This window comes from Buteo buteo, chromosome 31, assembly GCF_964188355.1.
Source record: "Buteo buteo chromosome 31, bButBut1.hap1.1, whole genome shotgun sequence".
In the NCBI taxonomy this organism is placed as follows: domain Eukaryota; kingdom Metazoa; phylum Chordata; class Aves; order Accipitriformes; family Accipitridae; genus Buteo; species Buteo buteo.
In genome coordinates this window covers 2,754,003-2,774,385 of record NC_134201.1, presented here as the reverse complement: position 1 = coordinate 2,774,385, position 20,383 = coordinate 2,754,003, and the positions used below count along the sequence as shown (strand labels likewise).

Genomic DNA, 20,383 nt, shown 5'->3' with positions numbered 1-20,383 from the left:
AAGCCACGCCCCGTGGCAAAAAGCCACACCCCCTTCCAAGCCACGCCCCCCCCGGAGTCAGCAGCCGGTTTGGGGTCAACGGGGTTTATTGAGCTCCGCGACGCCGTGGGGCAGAGCCGGGGGTCCCAGCGGTCTGTGGGGCAGAGATGTGGGTCCCGGGACTCCCCACACGCCGTGGGGCAGAGCCGTGGGTCCCGGGGCTCTGTGGGGCAGAGCCGTGGGTCCCAGCAGTCCGTGTCACCGTGGGGCAGAGCCGTGGGTCCTGGGGCTCTGTGGGGCAGAGCTGTGGGTCCCAGATCTCCCCACACGCCGTGGGGCAGAGCCGTGGGTCCCAGCAGTCCGTGTCGCCGTGGGGCAGAGCCGGGGGTCCCAGCAGTCTGTGTCACCGTGAGGCAGAGCTGCGGGTCCTGGGGCTCCCCACACGCCGTGGGGCAGAGCCGTGGGTCCCAAATCTCCTCACGCACCGTGGGGCAGAGCCGTGGGTCCCAGATCTCCCCACACGCCGTGGGGCAGAGCCGTGGGTCCCAGCAGTCCGTGTCGCCGTGGGGCAGAGCCGTGGGTCCCAGATCTCCCCACATGCTGTGGGGCAGAGCTGTGGGTCCCGGGGCTCTTTGTCGCCGTGGGTCAGTGCAGTGGGTCCCGGGTCCGCCCACACGCCGTGGGGCAGAGCTGTGAGTCCCAGGGCTCTGTGGGGCAGAGCCGTGGGTCCCAGCAGTCGGTGTCGCCGTGGGGCAGAGCCGTGGGTCCCAGCAGTCGGTGTCGCCGTGGGGCAGAGCCGTGGGTCCCGGGGCTCCGTGGGGCAGAGCCGTGGGTCCCAAATCTCCTCACACGCCGTGGGGCAGAGCCGTGGGTCCCAGAGCTCCCCACACGCCGTGGGGCAGAGCCGTGGGTCCCAGCAGTCCGTGTCGCCGTGGGTCAGCGCCGTGGGTCCGGTAGGTCTCCCCTCGCCGTCGCCGTGGGTCAGGGCGGGGCGGGGCAGAAGAGGCGGTGCACCCCCAGGGCCGCGCCCCCGGCCAGCGCGATCCCGGCCGTGTCGGCCACCGACGCCACCGTCATGGCGAACTCCCGCCCCTCGGGCGGCGCCTGCGGCCACGCCCGCTTTACTTAGGGGTCCGCCCCATAGATTTCCCGCCCCGCCCCCACGCCCCGCCCGGACTCACCTCTTCGGCCACGTTGAGGAGGGCGTTGGCGTAGGCGGCCCCGCCCACCGCCCCCTCCCCGCCCACGATGGCGAAGGCCACGCCCAGGGCGGGGAGGAAAGGGACGGCCACGGCCACCGACAGGACGACGGCGTTGAGGACCTGGGCGGGGCGCCGAGGTGAGGGTGGGGCGGTGCCCCGCCCGCCGTGGGGCTGCCCCACGGAAGGAGGGCGGGGCCGGGGCGTCGGTACCTGGAGGAGGGCGAGGACCCAGACACGGCGGAGGCGGAGACACCGGAGCGACGAGCGGGAGACGAAAACGCCGGCCTGGTACAGCAGCTGGTACCTGTGGGGCGAGAGAGGGGAATCTGTGGGGCTGCCCCACGGCGCGACCCACGGCGCGGTTCGGGTTCGGGGCGGGGCAGGGCGGGGCTCACCAGCGGTACTGCTCGTCGTGGGTCAGGGCGGAGGCGGGGAAGTACAGGAGCTCCAGCTGGGGGGGGGGGAGGGGGGAGAAATATGTGGGGCCGGCCCCACGGCGGGCGGGGCGCGGCTATGGGGCCGGCCCCACGGCCGCCCAACCCCCGCCCCCCACTCACCAGCCCCTGGTTGATGAAGTATTCGGCGAAGTAGACGACGGCCAAGGGCGTGGCGTGGCGGGCGACGCCCTGCGGGGGGAGGGGAGGGTCACCGGTGAGGAAACGGGCGTCCGGGCCCCACAGATCCCTCAGCCCCACAGATCCCTGCCCCATGGATCCCTCAGCCCCACGGATCCCTCAGCCCCACAGATCCCTCAGCCCCATAGAAACCTGCCCCACACATCCCTCAGCCCCACAGATCCCCCATCCCCACAGATCCCTGCCCCACAGATCCCTCAGCCCCACACATCCCTCAGCCCCACAGATCTCCCAGCCCCACAGATCTCCCAGCCCCATAGATCCCCCAGCCCCACACATCGCAGCCCCACAGATCCCTGCCCCACAGATCCCAGCCCCACAGATCCCTGCCCCACAGATCCCCCTTTACCTTCACCACCCTCCACTTCTCCCCCGGCGTCAGCCCCACGGCGGGGGGCGGCGGCTCCGTGGGGCGCGGGGGGGGGCGCAGCAGGAAGAAGTAGCTGTGGGGCGGGGGGGGAGGGGGGAGGGGCGGCGTGGGGCTGCCCCACGGCTCCGCCCCACGGCAGAGTGAACCTCCGGGACCCCCAACTCTGCCCCACAACTCCAAGGCCCCACCCCCCCGGCCCCACCCCCCCAGCCCCGCCCTTACCTGAGGAGGGTGAGGAGGGGGAGGGCGAGGGCGGGCAGCAGGGCGTGGCGGAGGGGCAGCCCCGCCTGCAGCAGCGCCCCGTACCCCAGGGCCCCGCCCAGCCCCGCCCCGCCCGTCCCCGAGGACCAGCAGGCGACGCCCACCCTGCCGAAGGGGGGGGGAGGGGAGGGAAAGGTCTGACCCCCACGGCTCCGCCCTGCGGCTCCGCCCCGCGACCCTGCCCCCCAGAGCAGCCCCCAGCCCCACATTCCCCCCTCCCAGCCCCACAACCACACCCCACACCATCCCCCCCAGCCCCATAGCAGCCCCCAGCCCCACATCGTTCCCCCCAGCCCCACAGCAGCCCCATAGCAACCCCACATTGTCTCCCCCAGCCCCACATCCCAGCCCCATAGCAGCCCCCAGCCCCACAGCACCCCTCCCAGCCCCACACCCACCCCCCCACCCCATAGCACCCCCCCAGCCCCACATCGTCGCCCCACATCCCCGCCCCATAGCCGCCCCCAGCCCCACATCCCTGCCCCACATCGTCCCCCCAGCCCCATATCGTCCCCCCTGCCCCACAACTACCCCCCCTGCCCCACAGCACCCCCCTGCCCCACACCCACCCCCCTGCCCCACACTGTCCCCCCCAGCCCCACCGTCCCCCCAGCCCCACATCGTCCCCCCTGCCCCACAACCGCTCCCCCTGCCCCACATCGTCCCCCCGCCCCATAGCACCCCCCCAGCCCCACATCGTCACCCCACATCATCCCCCCCAGCCCCACATCGTCCCCCCTGCCCCACATCGTCCCACCAGCCCCACACCCACCCCCCTGCCCCACACCGTCCCCCCCAGCCCCACATCGTCCCCCCAGCCCCACATCGTCCCCCCTGCCCCACAGCCCCCCCCCAGCCCCACGGCGCGCCCCCCCCCCCCAGCCCCACACCTGGGGTAGAACCCAGCGAGCGCCAGGAAGGTGACCTCCCCCAGCCCCGACGCGGCGCTGGCCAACACCACACCTGTGGGGCAGCCCCACGGCGAGTCAAAAAAATCCGTGGGGCCGGCCCCACGGCGAGTCAAAAAAAATCTATGGGGCCGGCCCCACGGCGGCGGCGTCTCCCCCCCGCCCCCCGTACGCACCCCCCAAGCTGACGGCCGCGCCGGCGCCGCGGGTCACCAGGGCGAAGCTGCCCCACGCGCAGAGGGCGGCGGCGATGACGCGGGCGCTGTGGGGCGGGAGGAGTTGGGGGGCGGGCGGGGGTCCCGCCCCACACTTTTTGTCGCCCCACGCGTTGTTTTGTCCCGCCCCCCCCCCCGGCCCCACGGGTTTTACTTGTAGGGCAGGAGGTGGACGACGAAAGGAGCCGCCAGTTTGAGGAGGAGCGTGGGGAGGATGTCGGCCAGCAGCACCGCCTGGGGGGGACACGGGGTGGGGGGCGACCCACAAGTTGGGGGGCGACCCATGGATGGGGGGAGTGACCCACAAGTTGGGGGGGGACCCACAGATTAGGGGGGTGACCTACAAGTTGGGGGGCGACCCATAAATGGAGAGTGACCCACAAGTTGGGGGGAGTGACCCACAAGTTGGGGAAGTGACCCACAAGTTGGGCTGTGACCCATAGATGGAGAGTGACCCACAAGTTGGGGGGCGACCCACAGATTAGGGGGTGATGCACAGATTGGGGGGGCGACCCACAAGTTGGGGGGGGACCCACAAGTTGGGGAGAGTGACCCACAAGTTGAGGGGTGACCCACAAGTTAGGGGGCGACCCATGGATGGGGGTGACCCACAAGTTGGGGGGGGTGACCCACGAGTTGGGGGGAGACCCACAAGTTGGGGGGCGACCCACAGATTAGGGGGTGATGCACAGATTGGGGGGGCGACCCACAAGTTGGGGGGGGACCCACAAGTTGGGGGGAGTGACCCACAAGTTGAGGGGTGACCCACAAGTTAGGGGGCGACCCATGGATGGGGGTGACCCACAAGTTGGGGGGGGTGACCCACGAGTTGGGGGGAGACCCACAAGTTAGGGGGCGACCCACAGATAGGGGGTGACCCACAAGTTGGGGGGGGACCCACAAGTTGGGGGGAGTGACCCACAAGTTGAGGGGTGACCCACAAGTTAGGGGGCGACCCACGGATGGGGGGTGACCCACAAGTTGGGGAAGTGACCCACAAGTTGGGGGGTGACCCATAGACGGAGTGTGACCCACAAGTTGGGGGGTGACCCACAGATTAGGGGGGTGACCCACAGATTAGGGGGGTGACCCATAAGCTGGGGGGCGACCCACGGATGAGGGGTGACCCACAGATTGGGGGGCGACCCATAGACGGCGTGTCACGCACAAGTTGGGGGGAGTGACCCCCAAGTTGGGGGGCGACCCACGGATGGGGGTGACCCACAAGTCGGGGGGAGCGACCCACAGATTGGGGGGTGACCCATGGATTGGAGTGTGACCCACAAGTTGTGGGGCGACCCACGGACACAGCCCTGGATCGGGGGTGGGATCCCACAGCTGTGACCCACACCTGCCCCGCCCCTCCGGCCCCGCCCTCCCCAGCCCCGCCCCCTTACCCCGGTGGACACGGGGTTACAGTCGTAGCGGGAGCCGTTGGGGGGCGGCGCCGGCACCTGGGGGGGAGGGGTGAGAAAAGGGGGAGGGGCGAGTGGGGGGGGAGGGGCGACACCCCCCCCTCCTTCCCGCGGCGGGGGAGGGGCAGCCGCCACCCACCTGCCCCGCCCGGGGCGTGTCCAGGATGTCGCGGGCGGCGCTGAGCATCAGGACGTAGGGCAGGTTGTTGCAGAGACCCAGGATCCTGTGGGGCGGGATGTGTGGGGCAGGATCTATGGGGCGGGGATGTGTGGGGCGGGGCCCGCGGGGCGTGGCCCTCACCAGAAGGCGGCTCCGTTCCTCCAGTGGGCGTCGGGCGGCTCCGGGGGGTCCTCGGCTGTTGGGGGGAGGGGGGGTGAGATGTGGGGCGGGATGTGGGGCAGGATTTGGGGTTGGGGGGTTGGGGACGGGGTGGGGCTGGGGGCTGGTTATGGGGCAGGGAGCAGGTTATGGGGCCGGGTGTGGGGCTGGGGTCTGGCTATGGGGCAGGGTGTGGGGCTGGGAGCAAGTTATGGGACTGGTTATGGGGCTGGGAGCAGGCTATGGGGCACGCTGTGGGGCTGGGGTCTGGTTATGGGGCAGGCTGTGGGGCTGGGGGTAGTTTATGGGGCAGGGAGCAGGCTATGGGGCAGGGTGTGGGGTTGAGTGTAGGTTATGGGGCTGGTTATGGGGCTGGGAGGAGGTTATGGGGCAGGTTGTGGGGCTGGGGTCTGGTTATGGGGCAGGCTGTGGGGTTGGAGGTAGGCTATGGGGCAGGTTATGGGGCTGGGGGTAAGTTATGGGGCTGGCTATGGGGCTGGGAGCAGGCTATGGGGCAGGGTGTGGGGCTGGGGTCAAGTTATGGGGCTGGGGTCTGGTTATGGGGCAGGCTATAGGGCTGGGAGCAGGCTATGGGGCAGGTTGTGGGGCTGGTGCCTGGTTATGGGGCAAGTTGTGGGGTTGAGGGTAGGTTATGGGGCTGGTTATGGGGCTGGGAGGAGGTTATGGGGCAGGTTGTGGGGCTGGGAGCAGGTTATGGGGCACGCTGTGGGGCTGGGGTCTGGTTATGGGGCAGGTTGTGGGGCTGGGAGCAGGCTATGGGGCCGGGTGTGGGGCTGGGGTCTGGCTATGGGGCAGGTTGTGGGGCTGGGAGTAGGTTACAGGACTGGTTATGGGGCTGGGACCTGGTTATGGGGCAGGTTACGGGGCTGGGGTCAAGTTATGGGGCTAGTTGTGGGGCTGGGGGTAGGTTATGGGGCAGGGAGCAGGCTATGGGGCAGGCTGTGGGGCTGGGGCCTGGTTATGGGGCAGGACGTGGGGCCGGCTGTGGGTCTGGCAGCAGGTTGTGGGTCTGGGGGCAAGTTGTGGGGCGCAGGGGGGAGCCCGAGGGGCCGGCTGTGGGGCTGGGGTCGGCTGTGGGGCTGGGCTATGGGGCGGGCTGGGGGTCCCAGCACTTATGGGGCAGGCTGTGGGGCAGGTTATGGGGCAGGCTGTGGGTCAGGGCTCTCACCCGGCAGCAGCGGCTCCTCCTCCGCCATCGCTGCGGGGGGGGGGGGGGAGAGAAAAAAAAAGACTGAGAGGAGCCGGGTCACGTGACCCCGCGCCCACGTGACACGCTCGGCGCACGCGTGACGCGCCGCCGGCTGACGCTCGGGCCACGCGACCGCCCCACGGCCTCCGGCCCCACGGCGCTGCCCCACACGTGTGGCCTCCTGCCCCACAGCATCATCTCCTGCCCCACGGCGTGTCCTGCCCCACGGCGCTGCCCCACACGTGTGTCCTCCTGCCCCACGGCGCCTCCTCCCGCCCCACGGCGTGTCCTCCTGCCCCACGGCGCATCCACCTGCCCCATGGCGCATCCTCCCGCCCCACGGCGTGTCCTCCTGCCCCACGGCACATCCACCTGCCCCATGGCGCATCCTCCTGCCCCACGGTGCTGCCCCACACGCATGTCCTCCCGCCCCACGGCGCGTCCTCCTGCCCCACGGCGCGTCCTGCCCCATGGCGCTGCCCCACACGTGTCCTCCCGCCCCACACGTGTGTCCTCCCACCCCACGGCGTGTCCTCCCACCCCACGGTGCTGCCCCACACACGTGTCCTCCCGCCCCACACGTGTGTCCTCCCGCCCCACGGCGCCTCCTCCCGCCCCACGGCGCGTCCTCCCGCCCCACAGCGCATCCTTCCGCCCCACGGCACAGCCCCACAAACGTGTCCTCCCGCCCCACGGCGTGTCCCGCCCCACGGCGCTGCCCCACACACGTGTCCTCCCACCCCACGGCACCTCCTCCCACCCCACGGCACCTCCTCCCGCCCCACGGCGTGTCCTCCCACCCCACGGTGCTGCCCCACACACGTGTCCTCCCGCCCCACACGTGTGTCCTCCCACCCCACGGCGCCTCCTCCCGCCCCACGGCGTGTCCTCCTGCCCCACAGCGCATCCTCCTGCCCCACGGCGCTGCCCCACACACGTGTCCTCCCGCCCCACGGCGTGTCCTGCCCCACGGCGCTGCCCCACACACGTGTCCTCCCGCCCCACGGCTCAGCCCCACACGTGGCAGCCGTGGGGCTGGAAACCGTTTATTCCCCGTTCGCCCCCTCGATCCAAATAAATAACGCCCGCCGTGGGGCGGAGCGGGGAGGGGTGGAGCAAGGGGGGGCGGAGCAGAGGGAGGAGCCGCCCCCCCGCCGTGGGGCGGGGCAGGGGGCGGAGTTAGGGCCCGGGGCGGCGGCAGAGGAGGCGGAAGTCACGGAGGGCTCGCAGGAGGAAGACCTCGGTGGCCCGCAGGAGGGCGAAGGCCTCGCGCCGGCGGCCCCACTCGCCGGGGGGCGGGGCGTGGGGCGGGGGGCGGGGCGGCTCCGGGGGCTCGCCCAGCTGGGGGAGGGGGAGGGGAGATGTGGGGCGCCCCATAAGTGCCCCACGTCCCCCCAACAGGGGCACATTTCCCTCGCCCCGCCCCCCTGGAAGCCCCGCCCCTCCTCATGCCCCACCCACACCCCCAAAGACCCTCCCCTTCCCCACAAACCCCGCCCGCCTCAGCAGCAAAGCCAACCCCAGCTCCCAGCACAGCAGCACCCCCCTGTGGCCCCGCCCCTCTCCCCGAATCCCCGCCCACATCGACCATGACCCCTCCCACCCCCGGGTCCCACCACCACAGTGCTCCCCTGTGGCCCCGCCCCCCTCCCCAAAGCCCCGCCCACCCCCGGGTCCAACCACAGCAGCACCCCCCTGCTGCTTGGCCCCGCCCCATGCCTGCAGCCCCGCCCACCACAGAAGCAGCACCCCCGTGTATCCCCGCCCCCTCCCCAGCAGCTCCGCCCCCACAGTTGCACCCCCTGTGTAGCTCCGCCCACCTCAGCCCCGACCCCTCCCACCCCAGCAGCACCCCAGCCGCATAGCCCCGCCCCTTTCCCGAAGCCCCGCCCTCTAAGCCACAACCCCTCCCACCCCAGGTCCCACCACAGCAGCACCCCCAGCTGCTTGGCCCCGCCCCCTGCTTTCAGCCCCACCCACCTCCGCCACGACTCCGCCCACCCCTGGGTCCCACCCCAGCAGCAACCCCCTGCGTGGCCCCACCCCCTGCCATCAGCCCCGCCCACCACAGCAGCAACCCCTGTGTCCCCGCCCCTCTCCCCGAAGCTCCGCCCTCTCAGCCACAACCCCTCCCACCCCAGCAGCACCCCATGTAGCCCCGCCCACCCCAGCAGCACCCACCATGTAGTCCCGCCCACCACAACACCCCCAGCTGCGTGGCCCCGCCCCTCTCCCTGAAGCCCCGCCCACCTCAGCCACAACCCCTCCCACCCCAGCAGCCCTCCCCCGTGGCCCCGCCCCTCTCCCCGAAGCCCCGCCCTCCCAGCCACAACCCCACCCCCTCCCCGAAGCCCCGCCCACCTCAACCACGACCCCGCCCCTCTCCCCGAAGCCCCGCCCTCCCAGCCACAACCCCTCCCACCCCAGCAGCACACACCCCGCCCTCTCCCCAAAGCCCCGCCCACCTCAGCCACGACCCCGCCCCTCTCCCCAAAGCCCCGCCCACCTCAGCCACAACCCCTCCCACCCCCAGGTCCCACCACCCCAGCAGCATCCCCAGCAGCATGGCCCCGCCCCTCTCGCCGAAGCCCCGCCCTCCCAACCACGCCCCCTCCCACCCCACCCCCGCGGCCCCGCCCCTCTCCCCGAAGCCCCACCCTGCCAACCACGACCCCTCCCACCCCAGCAGCACACACCCCGCCCCTCTCCCCGAAGCCCCGCCCACCTTAGCCACGACCCCGCCCCTCTCCCCGAAGCCCCGCCCACCTCAGCCACGACCCCGCCCCTCTCCCCGAAGCCCCGCCCACCTCAGCCACGACCCCGCCCCTCTCCCCGAAGCCCCGCCCACCTTAGCCACGACCCCGCCCCTCTCCCCGAAGCCCCGCCCACCTCAGCCACGACCCCGCCCCCTCCCCGAAGCCCCGCCCCCCTCCCCGAAGCCCCGCCCACCTCGGCGGCGATGGCCCGCCCCAGGTCCCGCAGGTCCCACCGCAGCAGCGCCCCCCACCGCCGGGGGGCGGAGCTTCCTCCTCTTCCGGCTCCGCCCTCCACCGCCCCCCACCGCCCGCGCAGCGACGACAGACGCCGCCCCAGCGCCGACAGCCGCTGGCGGGCCTGCGGGGGGGCGTGTCCCAAGGCGGCTCCGCCCACCCGGCGCCCCCGAGACCACGCCCGCCAGGCGGAGGCTCCGCCCACCCCGCGGCAGAACCCGCAGCCCCATAGGACCCCCCCAGCCCCATAGGAGCCCTATAGGAACGGCTCTGCCCCATAGGAGCCCTATAGGACCCTCCCCAGCCCCATAGGAACCCTATAGAACTCCCCCAGCCCTTTTATCCTGCCCCATAGCCCCCCCCAGCCCCCCTCACCCTGCCCCATAGGAACCCCATAGACCCCCCAGCCCCATAGGAACGGCTCTGCCCCATAGGAACCCCCCCAGACCCCTCGCCCTGCCCCATAGGAACCCCATAACCCCCCTATAGGAGCCCTATAGGAACTACTCTGCCCCATAGGAACCCCATAGCCCCCCCATAGGACCCCCCCAGCCCCATAGGAGCCCTATAGAATTCCCCCAGCCCTTTTATCCTGCCCCATAGCCCCCCCCCAGCCCCATAGGAGCCCTATAGGAACTACTCTGCCCCATAAAACCCCCACTGAACCCCCCCCAGCCCCATAGGAGCCCTATAGGAACGGCTCTGCCCCATAGGAACCCCCCCAGACCCCTATAGGAGCCCTATAGGAACTACTCTGCCCCATAGGAACCCCATAGCCCCCCTCATAGGACCCCCCCAGCCCCATAGGAGCCCTATAGGAACTACTCTGCCCCATAGGAACCCCATAGGAACCCCATAGCCCCCCCATAGGACCCCCCCAGCCCCATAGGAGCCCTATAGGAACTACTTTGCCCCATAGAATCCCCACAGGACCCCCCCCCAGCCCCACAGGAGCCCTATAGGAACTGCTCTGCCCCATAGGATCCCCATAGGACCCCCCCCCCCAGCCCCATAGGAACCCTATAGGGACTGCTCTGCCCCACAGGACCCCCCCCAGCCCCCTTACCCTGCCCTATAGCCCTCCCCCAGCCCCACAGCCCCCCCTTTTCCAGCCCCATAGAACCCCCCCCCCCCCCAGCCCCCCTCCACCGATACCGTCAGCGCCATCCAGTCCCGGGCGGGGATGCTGACCGCTAAGGGGTGCCCGGGAGGAGCCGAAAGATGGAGCCGAACCCCGGCCAACCGCTCCGCCACCTGCCCCGGGGCCGGGGGGGGGGGGGAACACACCGGTTAACGGGGGTGAAGGCCACGACAGACGGACACAGACGCCCGGACGGACGGACACCCCCCCCCCCCCTTCCTCACGTATCGCTCCGCCAGCTCCCGCGTCTCCCACAGCAGCCGCCGGCAAAGCCGCAACCCCCCCCGGGGACCGTCGGAGACCGAAACCGGGACCGGGAGGAGGAGGAGGACGAGGACGAAGCCGACGCCGACCCCTCGCTGCCCCATAACCCCCCTCCCGGTTCCCGTTTCCCGTCGCTTTCGTTACCGGGAGAAGGAGCCGATGGAAACTCCCGGCTTTTCCCTTGAGAGAAGGGGGCGGGAACGGCTCGCCTGAGGGGGCGTCCAATCAGAGCGAGGGAAGGCGCGGGGGCAGCCAATGGGAAGGGAGGAGGGAGGCGAGCGGGCCAATGGGGAAGAGGGGGAGGAGGGGAGGGTGGCGGCGCATGCGCAAAGGCGGGGAGGAGGGAGGGAGGCGGGGGCGGGAAAGGGGCGGGGCATGCGGGGAGGCGGGGCGACGCGCAGAGGGCGCATGCGCAGTGCGGGGGAGGCGGGGCGATATGGAGAGGGCGCATGCGCAGTGCGCGGGGAGGCGGGGCGATATGGAGAGGGCGCCTGCGCAGTGCGGGGGGGGGAGGCGGGGCTTCGGCGCCGGGGCGCGGGGGGCGGGCGGCGCATGCGCAGTGGCGGCGGCGCGCAGCCGCCCTGAGGGAGCCGCCGCCATTTTGGGCGTCTGGGCTTTTCCCCTTCGCCGCCCTCATGGCGCTGGTTTCGGCCGATTCCCGCATCGCCGAGCTGCTGGGGGAGCTGCACCAGCTCATCAAGCAGACGCAGGTAACCGGGTGAGGGGATACGCGCACGGAAAGGAAGATTTGGGAGGGGGGGGGGCAGCGATTCCACACACACACCCCCCCCCCCCCCCCCGCTGTTTTCCTTCTCCTTGCCGCAGGAGGAGCGCTCCCGCAGCGAGCACAACCTGGTCAACATCCAGAAAACCCACGAGAGGATGCAGACGGAGAATAAGAGTGAGGGGAAAGGGGCGGAGGGGGACACGTACGTGGATATATCAGCCCTCCCGACCCGCATTGGGGTTTGGGGGCTCCTCACAGAGCCCCCCCTCGACCCCCGTGTCTCTCCTCAGTCTCTCCCTATTACCGGACCAAGCTGCGGGGGCTCTACACCACGGCCAAGGCTGATGCGGAGGCCGAGTGCAAGTAAGCTCCCCCCCCTCCCCACTCCGATTTTTAACCTCAAATCCCCCTTTTTTTACCCTAAAATCCTGATTGCCTGCCCCAAATCCCCCCTTTTTCACCTTCAAATCCTGATTTCCTGCCACAAATCCCCCCCTTTTCACATTCAAATCCTCATTCCCCCCCGAATCTCCTCTTTTCCACCTTCAAATCCTCATTTCCCCCCCGAAATCCCCCCTTTTCTACCCTAAAATCCTCATTTTGCCCCCGAAATCGCCCGTTTTTACCCTCCAATCCTCATTCCCCTTCCAAATCGCCCCTTTTCACCCCCAAATCCACGTTTCTTTTCTGCAAAGCCCTATTTTAAACTCCGAACTTCCTCATTTCTCTCCCAAATCCCCCCTTTTTTTCCCCAAACTCTCTGTTCCCCTCCCAAAAGCCCCCTTCCCCCCCCCCAAACTCTTGTTTTTAATGCAAAGTCTACGTTTGTTATTGCTAAGGTTTTTTTCCCTCCAAATCCCCCTTTTTCCTGCAAAACCTGGGCTTACTCACTCCTAAACCCCTGTTTTTGCCACAAAATCCCACTTTTTACCCCCAAACCCTCATTTCCGTGCCCCATTTCCCCCCGATCCCCCCATTTAACCCCAAACTCCCATTTTAAGCTCCAAATGCCTCTTCTTAACGCAAAATCGCCCTTCGTTAGCCCCCAAAGTGCCCCTTTTTCCTCCCAAATCCCATTTTAACCACCCAAATCTCCCTTTTAATGGAAAATCCCCATTCATTGACCCCCAAGTTCCCCCTTTTTACCCCCAAATCCCACACTTCTCCCCTAAATCCCCCCCATTCCCCCCAAATCCCTGTTTTAATACAAAATCCTTATTCATTGGCCCCCCCATTCCCCCCAAATCCCCATGTCCTCCCCCCAAATTCCCATTTTCCCCCCAATTCCCGCTTCCCCCTCCAAAATCCTGATTTTTTCCCCCCAGTCCCCGTTCTAATGCCAAATCCGCATTAATTTCTCCCCCAAATCCCCCTTTTCCCTCCAAAAATTCCCCATTTCCCCCACAAATCCCCCTTTCCCCCTCCCAAATGCCCCCTTTTCCCCCCCAAAATCCCTTTTTCCCTTTCCAGTCCCCGTTTTAATGCTAACTCCGCATTCATTTCCTCCCCAAATCTTCCCTTTTCCCCCCCAAAATCCCATTTTCCCCCCAGTGCCAATTTTAATGTTATATTCTTATTCATTCCCCCCGCAAATCGTCCTTTTTTCACCCTAAAAATCCCATTTCCCCCCCCAGTTCCAATTTTAATGCCATATTCATATTCATCCCGTGCCCAAAATCCCCTTTTCTCCCCCCAAAATCCCCCTTCCCCCCCAAAATCCCCCTTTTTCCCCCTAAAAATCCCATTTCCCCCCCCAGTTCCAATCTTAATGCCATATTCTTATTCATCCCGCGCCCAAAATCCCCTTTTCTCCCACCAAAATCCCTCTTCCCCCTCAAAATCCCCCTTGTTCCCCCTAAAAATCCCATTTTCCCCCCCAGTTCCAATTTTAATGCCATATTCTCATTCATTCCCCCCCCAAAATCCCCCTTTCTCCGCTCAAATCCCTTTTTTCCCCTAAAAATCCCATTTCTTTCCGTAGTTCCGATTTTAATGCCATATTCTCATTCATCCCACCCCCAAAATCCCCCTTTTCCCCCACCAAAATCCCCCTTTCTCCCCTCAAATCCCCCTTTTTTCCCCCTAAAAATCCCATTTCCCCCCCCTGGTTCCGATTTTAATGCCATATTCTTATTCATCCCCCACCCAAAATCCCCCTTCCCCCCCAAATCCCCCTTTTTCCCCCTAAAAATCCCATTTTCCCTCTCCAGTTCCAATTTTAATCCCATATTCTTATTCCTCCTGTCCCCAAAATCGTCCTTTGCCCCCCAAAATCCCATTTCCCCCCCTCCAAATCCCCATTTTAACCCCAAACCCTCCTTCACCCCCCCAGATCCCCACTCCCCCCGCCCTGCACCCCCCCCACCCCCCTTTTTACCCCCAAATCGCCTTATTTCACTAATTCCAGTGTTTTTTTTTCTTTTCCATTCCCCCCCCCTTGCAGCATCCTACGCAAGGCGCTGGATAAAATCGCCGAGATCAAATCCCTGCTGGAAGAACGCCGCATCGGTACCGCACCCCGGGGCTGGGGGGGGGGGACGGAACACGAAACCCCTCCGACCCCTTTCTAAAAACCGAACTTTTTTTTCTCCCCCAGCCGCCAAAATCGCCGGAATTTACAGCGAAGCGGAGCCCCCCCGCAAAACGATGCGCCGGGGCGTGCTGATGACGTTGCTCCAGCAGTCGGCCATGACGCTGCCGCTCTGGATTGGCAAACCGGGCGAAAAGTAAGAGAAAAAGGGTTTTTGCGGGGGGGTTTTTTGGGGCGCCGGGACCCCCTCCTGACTCCCCCTTTGCCCCCCCAGGCCCCCCCCGTTGTGCGGGGCTGTGCCGGCGGCGGGGGATTACGTAGCCAAACCCGGGGATAAGGTTGCCGCCCGGGTGAAGGCGCTGGAAGGGGACGAGCAGTGGATCCTGGCCGAGGTCGTCAGCTACAGCCACGCCGCCAACAAGTGGGTCGCTGACCCCCCCCGTGCCCCAAAATTGCCCCCCCGTGCCCCAAAATTGAACCTCGGAACCCCAAAATGGTCACCCGGTGCCCCAAACTGGCCCCCCCAGCCCCAAAATTGCCACTCTGTGCCCCAAAATGGAACCCTCGAACCCTAAAACTGCCCCCCCTGTGTCCCAAAACTGCCCTCCTGTGCCCTGAAACAGCCCGCCGTGCCCCAAAATCGCCACCCTGTGCCCCAGAATGGACCCCCCAGCCCCAAAATTGCCACGCTGTGCCCCAAAATGGAACCTTTGAACCCCAAAACTGCCCCCCTGTGCCCCAAAATTGCCACCCTGTGCCCCAAAATGGAACTCCTGAACCCTGAAATGGTCACCCGGTGCCCTGAAATGGCCCCCCAGCCCCAAAATTGCCACCCTGTGCCCCAAAATGGAACCCTTGAACCCCAAAATCGTCACCTGGTGCCCCAAAATGGCCCCTCCAGCCCCAAAATTGCCACCCTGTGCCCCAAAATGGAACTCTTGCACCCTGAAATTGCCCTCCTGTGCCCCAAAATCGCTACCCTGTGCCCCAAAATGGAACCTTTGAACCCCAAAATGGCCACCCGGTGCCCCGAAACAGTCCTCTGTGCCCCAAAATTGCCACCGTGTGCCCCAAAATGGAACTTCTGAACCCTGAAATGGCCCCCCCAGCCCCAAAATTGCCACCCCGTGCCCCGAAATGGAACTCTTGAACCCCAAAACTGCCCCCTGTGCCCCAAAACTGCCCCCTGTGCCCCAAAATCGCCACCCTGTACCCCAGAATGGACCCCCCAGCCACAAAATTGCCACGCTGTGCCCCGAAATGGAACCTTTGAACCCCAAAATGGCTACCTGGTACCCCAAAACAGGTCTCTGTGCCCCAAAATCGCCACCCTGTGCCCCAAAATGGAACCCTTGAACCTCAAAATTGCCACCCTATGCCCCAAAATTGAACCTTGGAACCCCAAAATGGTCACCTGGTGCCCCAAAATGGCCCCTCCAGCTCCAAAATTGCCACCCTGTGCCCCAAAATGGAACCCTTGGACCCCAAAATGCCACCCAGTCCCCCAGAATGGCCCCCCCAGCCCCCAAATGGCCACCCTGTGCCCCAAAATGGAACCTTGGAACCCCCAAATGCCCCCCCCGCAGGCCCCAAAACGGATCCCTTGAACCCCAAAATGGTTCCTCTGAGCCCCAAAACCCCCCCCCGAACCCCAACCCCCCCATCTCCTCCTTCTCTTAGGCCCCCGAACCCCCCCCAAACCCCCACTTTCACCCTGAAAACCCCCCCACACCCCCAAAAACTCCCCCCAGACCCCCCCAAACCCCCCTGAAACCCCAAACTTTCCCCTAAACCCCCACTTTCACCCCACAAACCCCCCAAAAACTTCCCCCAGGCCCCCCCAGAGCCCCCCCAAACCCCCCTGAACCCCCAACCTTCACCCCACTTTCACCCCACAACCCCCCTAAAAACTTCCCCCAGAGCCCCCAAACCCCCCTGAACCCCAAAACTCCCCCCAAGCCCCCCAAACCCCCACTTTCACCCCACAAACCCCCCCAAAACTTCCCCCCGAGCCCCCCCAAACCCCTCTGAACCCCAAAACTTGCCCCCAAGCCCCCACTTTCACCCTTCAAACCCCCCCCAGAGGCCCCCCCAAACCCCCTTGAACCCCCAAACTCCCCCCAAACCCCCACTTTCACCCTTTAAACCCCCCCCACCCCCCGAAAAAGACCCCCCAGACCCCCCAAAACCCCCCTGAACTCCCCCAAACCCCCACTTTCACCCCTCAACCCCCCCAAAAACTTTCCCCAGACCCCCCAACCCCCCCAAACCCCCCCAAACCCCCACTTTCACCCCACAGAGCCCCCCCCAAACTTTCCCCAGACCCCCCCAACCCCCCCTGAACCCCCAAACTCCCCCTAAACCCCCACTTTCACCCTTTAAACCCCCCCACCCCCCAAAAAAGACCCCCCAGACCCCCCAAAACCCCCCTGAACCCCCGAACCCCCCCCCAAACCCCCACTTTCACCCCACAAAGCCCCCCCAAACTTTCCCCAGACCCCCCCAACCCCCCCCGAACCCCCAAACCCCCCCCAAACCCCCACTTTCACCCCACAAAGCCCCCCCCAAACTTTCCCCGGACCCCCCCAAACCCCCCCCAAACCCCCACTTTCACCCTTCAAACCCCCCCACACCCCCCAAAAAAGCCCCCCCAAACCCCTCTGAACTCCCCCAAACCCCCACTTTCTCCCTGCAAACCCCCCCAAAATTTCCCCCAGCCCCCCCCCGCACCCCCAAACCCCCTTTTTCACCCCTCAACCCCCCCAAAACTTCCCCCCACCCCCCCCACCCCATTTTTACCCCCATTTCCCCCCCTTTCAGGTACGAAGTGGACGACATCGACGAAGAAGGCAAAGAGTAAGTCCCCCCCGAAACCCCCCGAAACCCCCCAAAACCCCCCAAAACCTTTCCAAAACCCCTTAAATTTTTCTAAAATTTTTTTGGGGGGTGTGTCGTCCCCCCCCCGCAGGCGCCACACCCTCAGCCGCCGCCGCATCATCCCCCTCCCCCAGTGGAAAACGAACCCCGAAACGGACCCCGAGGCCCTTTTCCACAAAGACCAGCTCGTCCTCGCCCTCTACCCCCAAACCACCTGCTTCTACCGCGCCCTCATCCACGCCCCCCCGCAGCGGGTACGCCCCCCCCCGCCCCGCCCAGCCCCGCCCCTTCTTTTGGGCCGCGCCCCTGACCCCGCCCTGCCTTTTCGCTCGTTAAGCCGCAGGACGATTACTCGGTGCTCTTCGAGGACACGTCCTACGCCGACGGCTACTCGCCCCCCCTCAACGTCGCCCAGCGCTACGTGGTGGCGTGCAAGGAGACCAAAAAGAAGTAAAAAAACCCCCAAAAATGGGGCGGGGCCTGGGGGGGTGGGGCTTTGGGGGGGTGGGGCTTTGGGGGTGGGGCTTTTTGGGGGGCGGAGGGTTTTTGGTTAGCGGGGTCGGAGAGGGGAATGGGGAGAGAGAGGTTCGGCCGTGGGGGGTTGGGGGGAAGGGAAGGGGCCCCCCCGCCTGTGGGGCTGCCCCATAGCGGGGTCCTCCTGCCCCATAGCGGGGTCCTCCTGCCCCATAGCGGGGTCCTCCTGCCCCATAGCGGACTTTTTGTGCCCCGCAGCAGGTAGTTCTGCCCCATAGCGGACTTTTTGTGCCCCATAGCGGACTTTTTGTGCCCCATAGCGGACTTTTTGTGCCCCGCAGCAGGTAGTTCTGCCCCATAGTGGACTTTTTGTGCCCCATAGCGGGGTCCTCCTGCCCCATAGCGGACCTTTTGTGCCCCATAGCGGACCTTTTGTGCCCCATAGCGGACCTTTTGTGCCCCATAGCGGACTTTTTGTGCTCCACAGCAGGTAGTTCTGCCCTACAGGGGGTCCTCCTGCCCCATAGCAGGGTCCTCCTGCCCCATAGTGGACTTTTTGTGCCCCATAGCGGGGTCCTTCTGCCCCATAATGGACTTTTTGTGCCCCATAGTGGAATTTTTGTGCCCCACAGCAGGTAGTTCTGCCCCATAGGGGGTCCTCCTGCCCCATAGCGGACTTTTTGTGCCCCAGAGCAGAATTTTTGTGCCCCATAGCGGGGTCCTCCTGCCCCATAGCGGGGTCCTCCTGCCCCATAGCGGACTTTTTGTGCCCCATAGCGGGTTTCCCTGCCCTGCAGCGGCTCTTCCCGGTGGCCCCGCCCCCCCATCGGGCCCCGCCCTCTGCCCCACCCCCAGGGGACCAGGGGTCTCATGTTGCTCCTCCCCCACTGATGACATCACTCGGCGTCCCGTTGGGGGAGGGGCCGGCCCCTCCCTCTCCGTTTCTTTATTGTAAAACAGCTCATTAAAATATTAATCCCCGCCTCTGCGGGGCGGGGCCAGATGTTGGCTCCACCCTGTCGGGAGACGGCAGCAGCAGCTCGTCTGTCGGGTCAACCTGGGGAGGTCAGAGGTCAAAGGTGGGCGGGGCCAGAGGGAGGAGCTCGGGCGGAGGAGCTCGGGCGGGGCTTACCAGGGCGGGGGCCTCCAGCTCCGCCCCCTTGTCGTTGTCGTCACATTCGCCGAGGTGGCGGCGAATCAGGTCACCCCAGAGGAGGTGGGCGTGGCAGCTGGGCGGGGCACGGTTGCCATGGTGATTTTTGCCCCAGCAACAGGCCCCGCCCCTTAGCAATGCTCCCTCCAACAAGCCCCGCCCCCCAGCAACAAACCCCACCCCCTAGCAACAGCCTATCCGGAAAGCCCCGCCCCCAGCCACAAGCCCCACCCCCCCAGAAACGCCCCGTGTGACGAGCCCCACCCCCTAGCAACGGCCTCCCTGGGAAGCCCCGCCCCTTAGCAACAGACCGTATGGTAAGCCCCACCCCCTAGCAACAAGCCCCACCCCCAGCAACGGCCTCTCCAGAAAGCCCCGCCCACAGAAACCACCTCCCCTTGCAACCCCTCCCTCCCCAACAAGCCCCTCCTCCCCTCGCGTTGGCCCCGCCCCCACCCCGCAGGCCCCGCCCCCTCACCCGGGACAGTCCCCGCCCACAGGCAGCAGGTGGGCGGGGTCAGCGCGCAGGAAGTGCCGGGCCAGGCAGGGGGGATGGGCGGCGGCGGGGCAGCGGGGGCAGCGCAGGGGGGGCGGGGCCTCCTGCGGGGAGGGGACACTCCGAGGCCACGCCCCCACCCCAGCGCCCCTCCCCCAGAGGCCACACCCCCTCTGCTTCCCCCCCTTCATGCCCCCGCTTCCCCTCGAGGCCCCGCCCCCTTCCCAGACCACGCCCCCACCCGCCCCTCCACCCCTAACCCCGCCCCCTCCCCCAAACCCCGCCCACTCCCAAGCCCCGCCCCCCCGGTACCACGCAGAGCTGCCCGCAGAGGGCGCAGGGCGGAGGGGGCGTGTCCTCGGCGGGGGGCGTGTCCTCGGCGAGGGGGCGTCGCCGCCGTCGCCGCGGGGGGCGTGTCCGGGCGGGCGGCCCCGCCCCTCCCCCCTCCTCCACCACCACGTGGGGGGGCGGGGCGGGTCGGAGCGGGGGGTGGGGCGGCGGGCGGAGCCAGCGGAGGCGCAGCGGGAGGCGGGACCAGGGCGGGGCGGCGAGGAGGCGGGGCAAGAGGCGGAGGGCGAAGGCGATTGGCCGCTCGCGGGGCCGGCGGGGGGTGAAGGCGGGGAGGCGGCGGGAGGCGGCCGGGTGCTGCCACGCCCACTCGAACTGCGTCGGAGGGGGGCGTGGTTAAGGGAGGAGGGGGCGGGGCTAAGGGAGGAGGGGGCGGGGCCTCACCCTCAGCGCCGCCACGTCGGAGGGAAACCCGTAGACGTAGAGCTCCATCGCCCTGCGGGGAAGTGACGTCGGTGAGGGGGCGGGGCTCCGCGCCGCCGCTTCCGGCTTCCGGCTTCTTCCTCCCTCCCCCGCAGCCCACCATGGCCCCCGGCCGCTGGTTCTCCGCGCTCCTCCCCGCCTCCTGCCGCCGTTGTGCTGCCGCAAACGCCGCCCGGGATCCACCGTGAAGCCGATGTAGCTCCGGTCGCCGGAACCGGGCCGGGAGGAGCGGAGGAGGTAAACGGCCCGCATGGCGGCCGCGCTAGGCCGCTGCCTCCTTACCCACAATCCCCCGGGGAGGCGGCGCTGCCTCGCTACCCACAGTCCCCCGCGCCGGGGAGGCGCCGCGGCCTCACTTCCGGTCCGGCGGCTTGCCTCGCTACCCACAATCCCCCGCCGCGGGTCGACTTCCGGCGCCGTGCCTCGCTACCCACAATCCCCCGCCG

The 20,383-nt window shown here is 67.3% G+C and overlaps 3 protein-coding genes across 16 annotated transcripts; 1 reads left to right on the top strand and 2 right to left on the bottom strand.

The window, feature by feature from the left end:
* Positions 1-74: 74 nt before the first annotated feature.
* Positions 75-11,116, bottom strand: CLN3 (CLN3 lysosomal/endosomal transmembrane protein, battenin). Of its 7 annotated transcripts, none has more exons than XM_075018857.1 (16): positions 11,054-11,084; positions 10,696-10,758; positions 9,464-9,628; positions 6,494-6,523; positions 5,287-5,341; positions 5,125-5,209; positions 4,968-5,024; positions 3,725-3,804; positions 3,338-3,410; positions 2,409-2,552; positions 2,166-2,259; positions 1,739-1,807; positions 1,577-1,632; positions 1,392-1,485; positions 1,161-1,301; positions 75-1,083 (listed from the first exon to the last, which is right to left on the bottom strand). In XM_075018857.1, the coding sequence occupies exons 4-16, from the start codon at positions 6,519-6,521 to the stop codon at positions 383-385; spliced, it is 1,677 nt and encodes a 558-aa protein (XP_074874958.1). In that variant the 5' UTR covers positions 6,522-6,523; positions 9,464-9,628; positions 10,696-10,758; positions 11,054-11,084; the 3' UTR covers positions 75-382. The 7 variants fall into 7 exon arrangements, with proteins under 7 accessions (XP_074874958.1, XP_074874955.1, XP_074874957.1 ...); XM_075018859.1 differs by lacking the exon at positions 9,464-9,628 and adding an exon at positions 3,532-3,617 and having other exon boundaries at positions 812-1,083; positions 10,660-10,758; positions 11,054-11,100; XM_075018854.1 differs by lacking the exon at positions 9,464-9,628 and having other exon boundaries at positions 10,660-10,758; positions 11,054-11,100.
* A 365-nt stretch (positions 11,117-11,481) lies between these two features.
* On the top strand, positions 11,482-18,555 carry SGF29 (SAGA complex associated factor 29). 7 transcript variants are annotated; one of them, XR_012648769.1, is made up of 10 exons: positions 11,482-11,619; positions 11,735-11,810; positions 11,927-11,999; positions 14,080-14,144; positions 14,233-14,362; positions 14,441-14,587; positions 16,987-17,022; positions 17,135-17,297; positions 17,381-17,695; positions 17,862-18,555. XR_012648769.1 is itself a non-coding variant. In XM_075018891.1 (9 exons), the coding sequence occupies exons 1-9, from the start codon at positions 11,545-11,547 to the stop codon at positions 17,495-17,497; spliced, it is 882 nt and encodes a 293-aa protein (XP_074874992.1). In that variant the 5' UTR covers positions 11,482-11,544; the 3' UTR covers positions 17,498-18,555. The 7 variants fall into 7 exon arrangements, 1 of the variants encoding a protein (XP_074874992.1); XR_012648766.1 differs by having other exon boundaries at positions 17,779-18,555; XR_012648768.1 differs by having other exon boundaries at positions 17,381-17,716.
* On the bottom strand, positions 18,242-20,343 carry LOC142026071 (structure-specific endonuclease subunit SLX1-like). Of its 2 annotated transcripts, none has more exons than XM_075018894.1 (6): positions 20,038-20,343; positions 19,899-19,950; positions 19,479-19,829; positions 19,149-19,270; positions 18,650-18,746; positions 18,242-18,561 (listed from the first exon to the last, which is right to left on the bottom strand). In XM_075018894.1, exons 1-6 carry the CDS (start codon positions 20,187-20,189, stop codon positions 18,490-18,492), a joined length of 846 nt encoding a protein of 281 aa, XP_074874995.1. In that variant the 5' UTR covers positions 20,190-20,343; the 3' UTR covers positions 18,242-18,489. The 2 variants fall into 2 exon arrangements, with proteins under 2 accessions (XP_074874995.1, XP_074874994.1); XM_075018893.1 differs by having other exon boundaries at positions 18,242-18,574; positions 20,038-20,204.
* Positions 20,344-20,383: the final 40 nt, after the last annotated feature.

What these genes read in the sequence shown, in the direction of transcription:
- CLN3 (XM_075018855.1), bottom strand. Translation starts at nt 6,521, where the DNA reads ATGGCGGAGGAGGAGCCGCTGCTGCCGG. An exon ending in AGGAACGGAGCCGCCTTCTG is followed by an intron (nt 5,210 to 5,286) that starts GTGAGGGCCACG and finishes CCCGCCCCACAG; the next exon opens with GATCCTGGGTCTCTGCAACA. An exon ending in GGGTCCTCGCCCTCCTCCAG is followed by an intron (nt 1,302 to 1,391) that starts GTACCGACGCCC and finishes CGCCCCGCCCAG; the next exon opens with GTCCTCAACGCCGTCGTCCT.
- SGF29 (XM_075018891.1), top strand. Translation starts at nt 11,545, where the DNA reads ATGGCGCTGGTTTCGGCCGATTCCCGCATCGCCGAGCTGCTGGGGGAG. An exon ending in GCTGGAAGAACGCCGCATCG is followed by an intron (nt 14,145 to 14,232) that starts GTACCGCACCCC and finishes TTTCTCCCCCAG; the next exon opens with CCGCCAAAATCGCCGGAATT. An exon ending in ATTGGCAAACCGGGCGAAAA is followed by an intron (nt 14,363 to 14,440) that starts GTAAGAGAAAAA and finishes TTGCCCCCCCAG; the next exon opens with GCCCCCCCCGTTGTGCGGGG.
- LOC142026071 (XM_075018893.1), bottom strand. Translation starts at nt 20,189, where the DNA reads ATGCGGGCCGTTTACCTCCTCCGCTCCTCCCGGCCCGGTTCCGGCGAC. An exon ending in CCGACGTGGCGGCGCTGAGG is followed by an intron (nt 19,830 to 19,898) that starts GTGAGGCCCCGC and finishes CCTCCGACGCAG; the next exon opens with TTCGAGTGGGCGTGGCAGCA. An exon ending in TCTGCGGGCAGCTCTGCGTG is followed by an intron (nt 19,271 to 19,478) that starts GTACCGGGGGGG and finishes CCCTCCCCGCAG; the next exon opens with GAGGCCCCGCCCCCCCTGCG.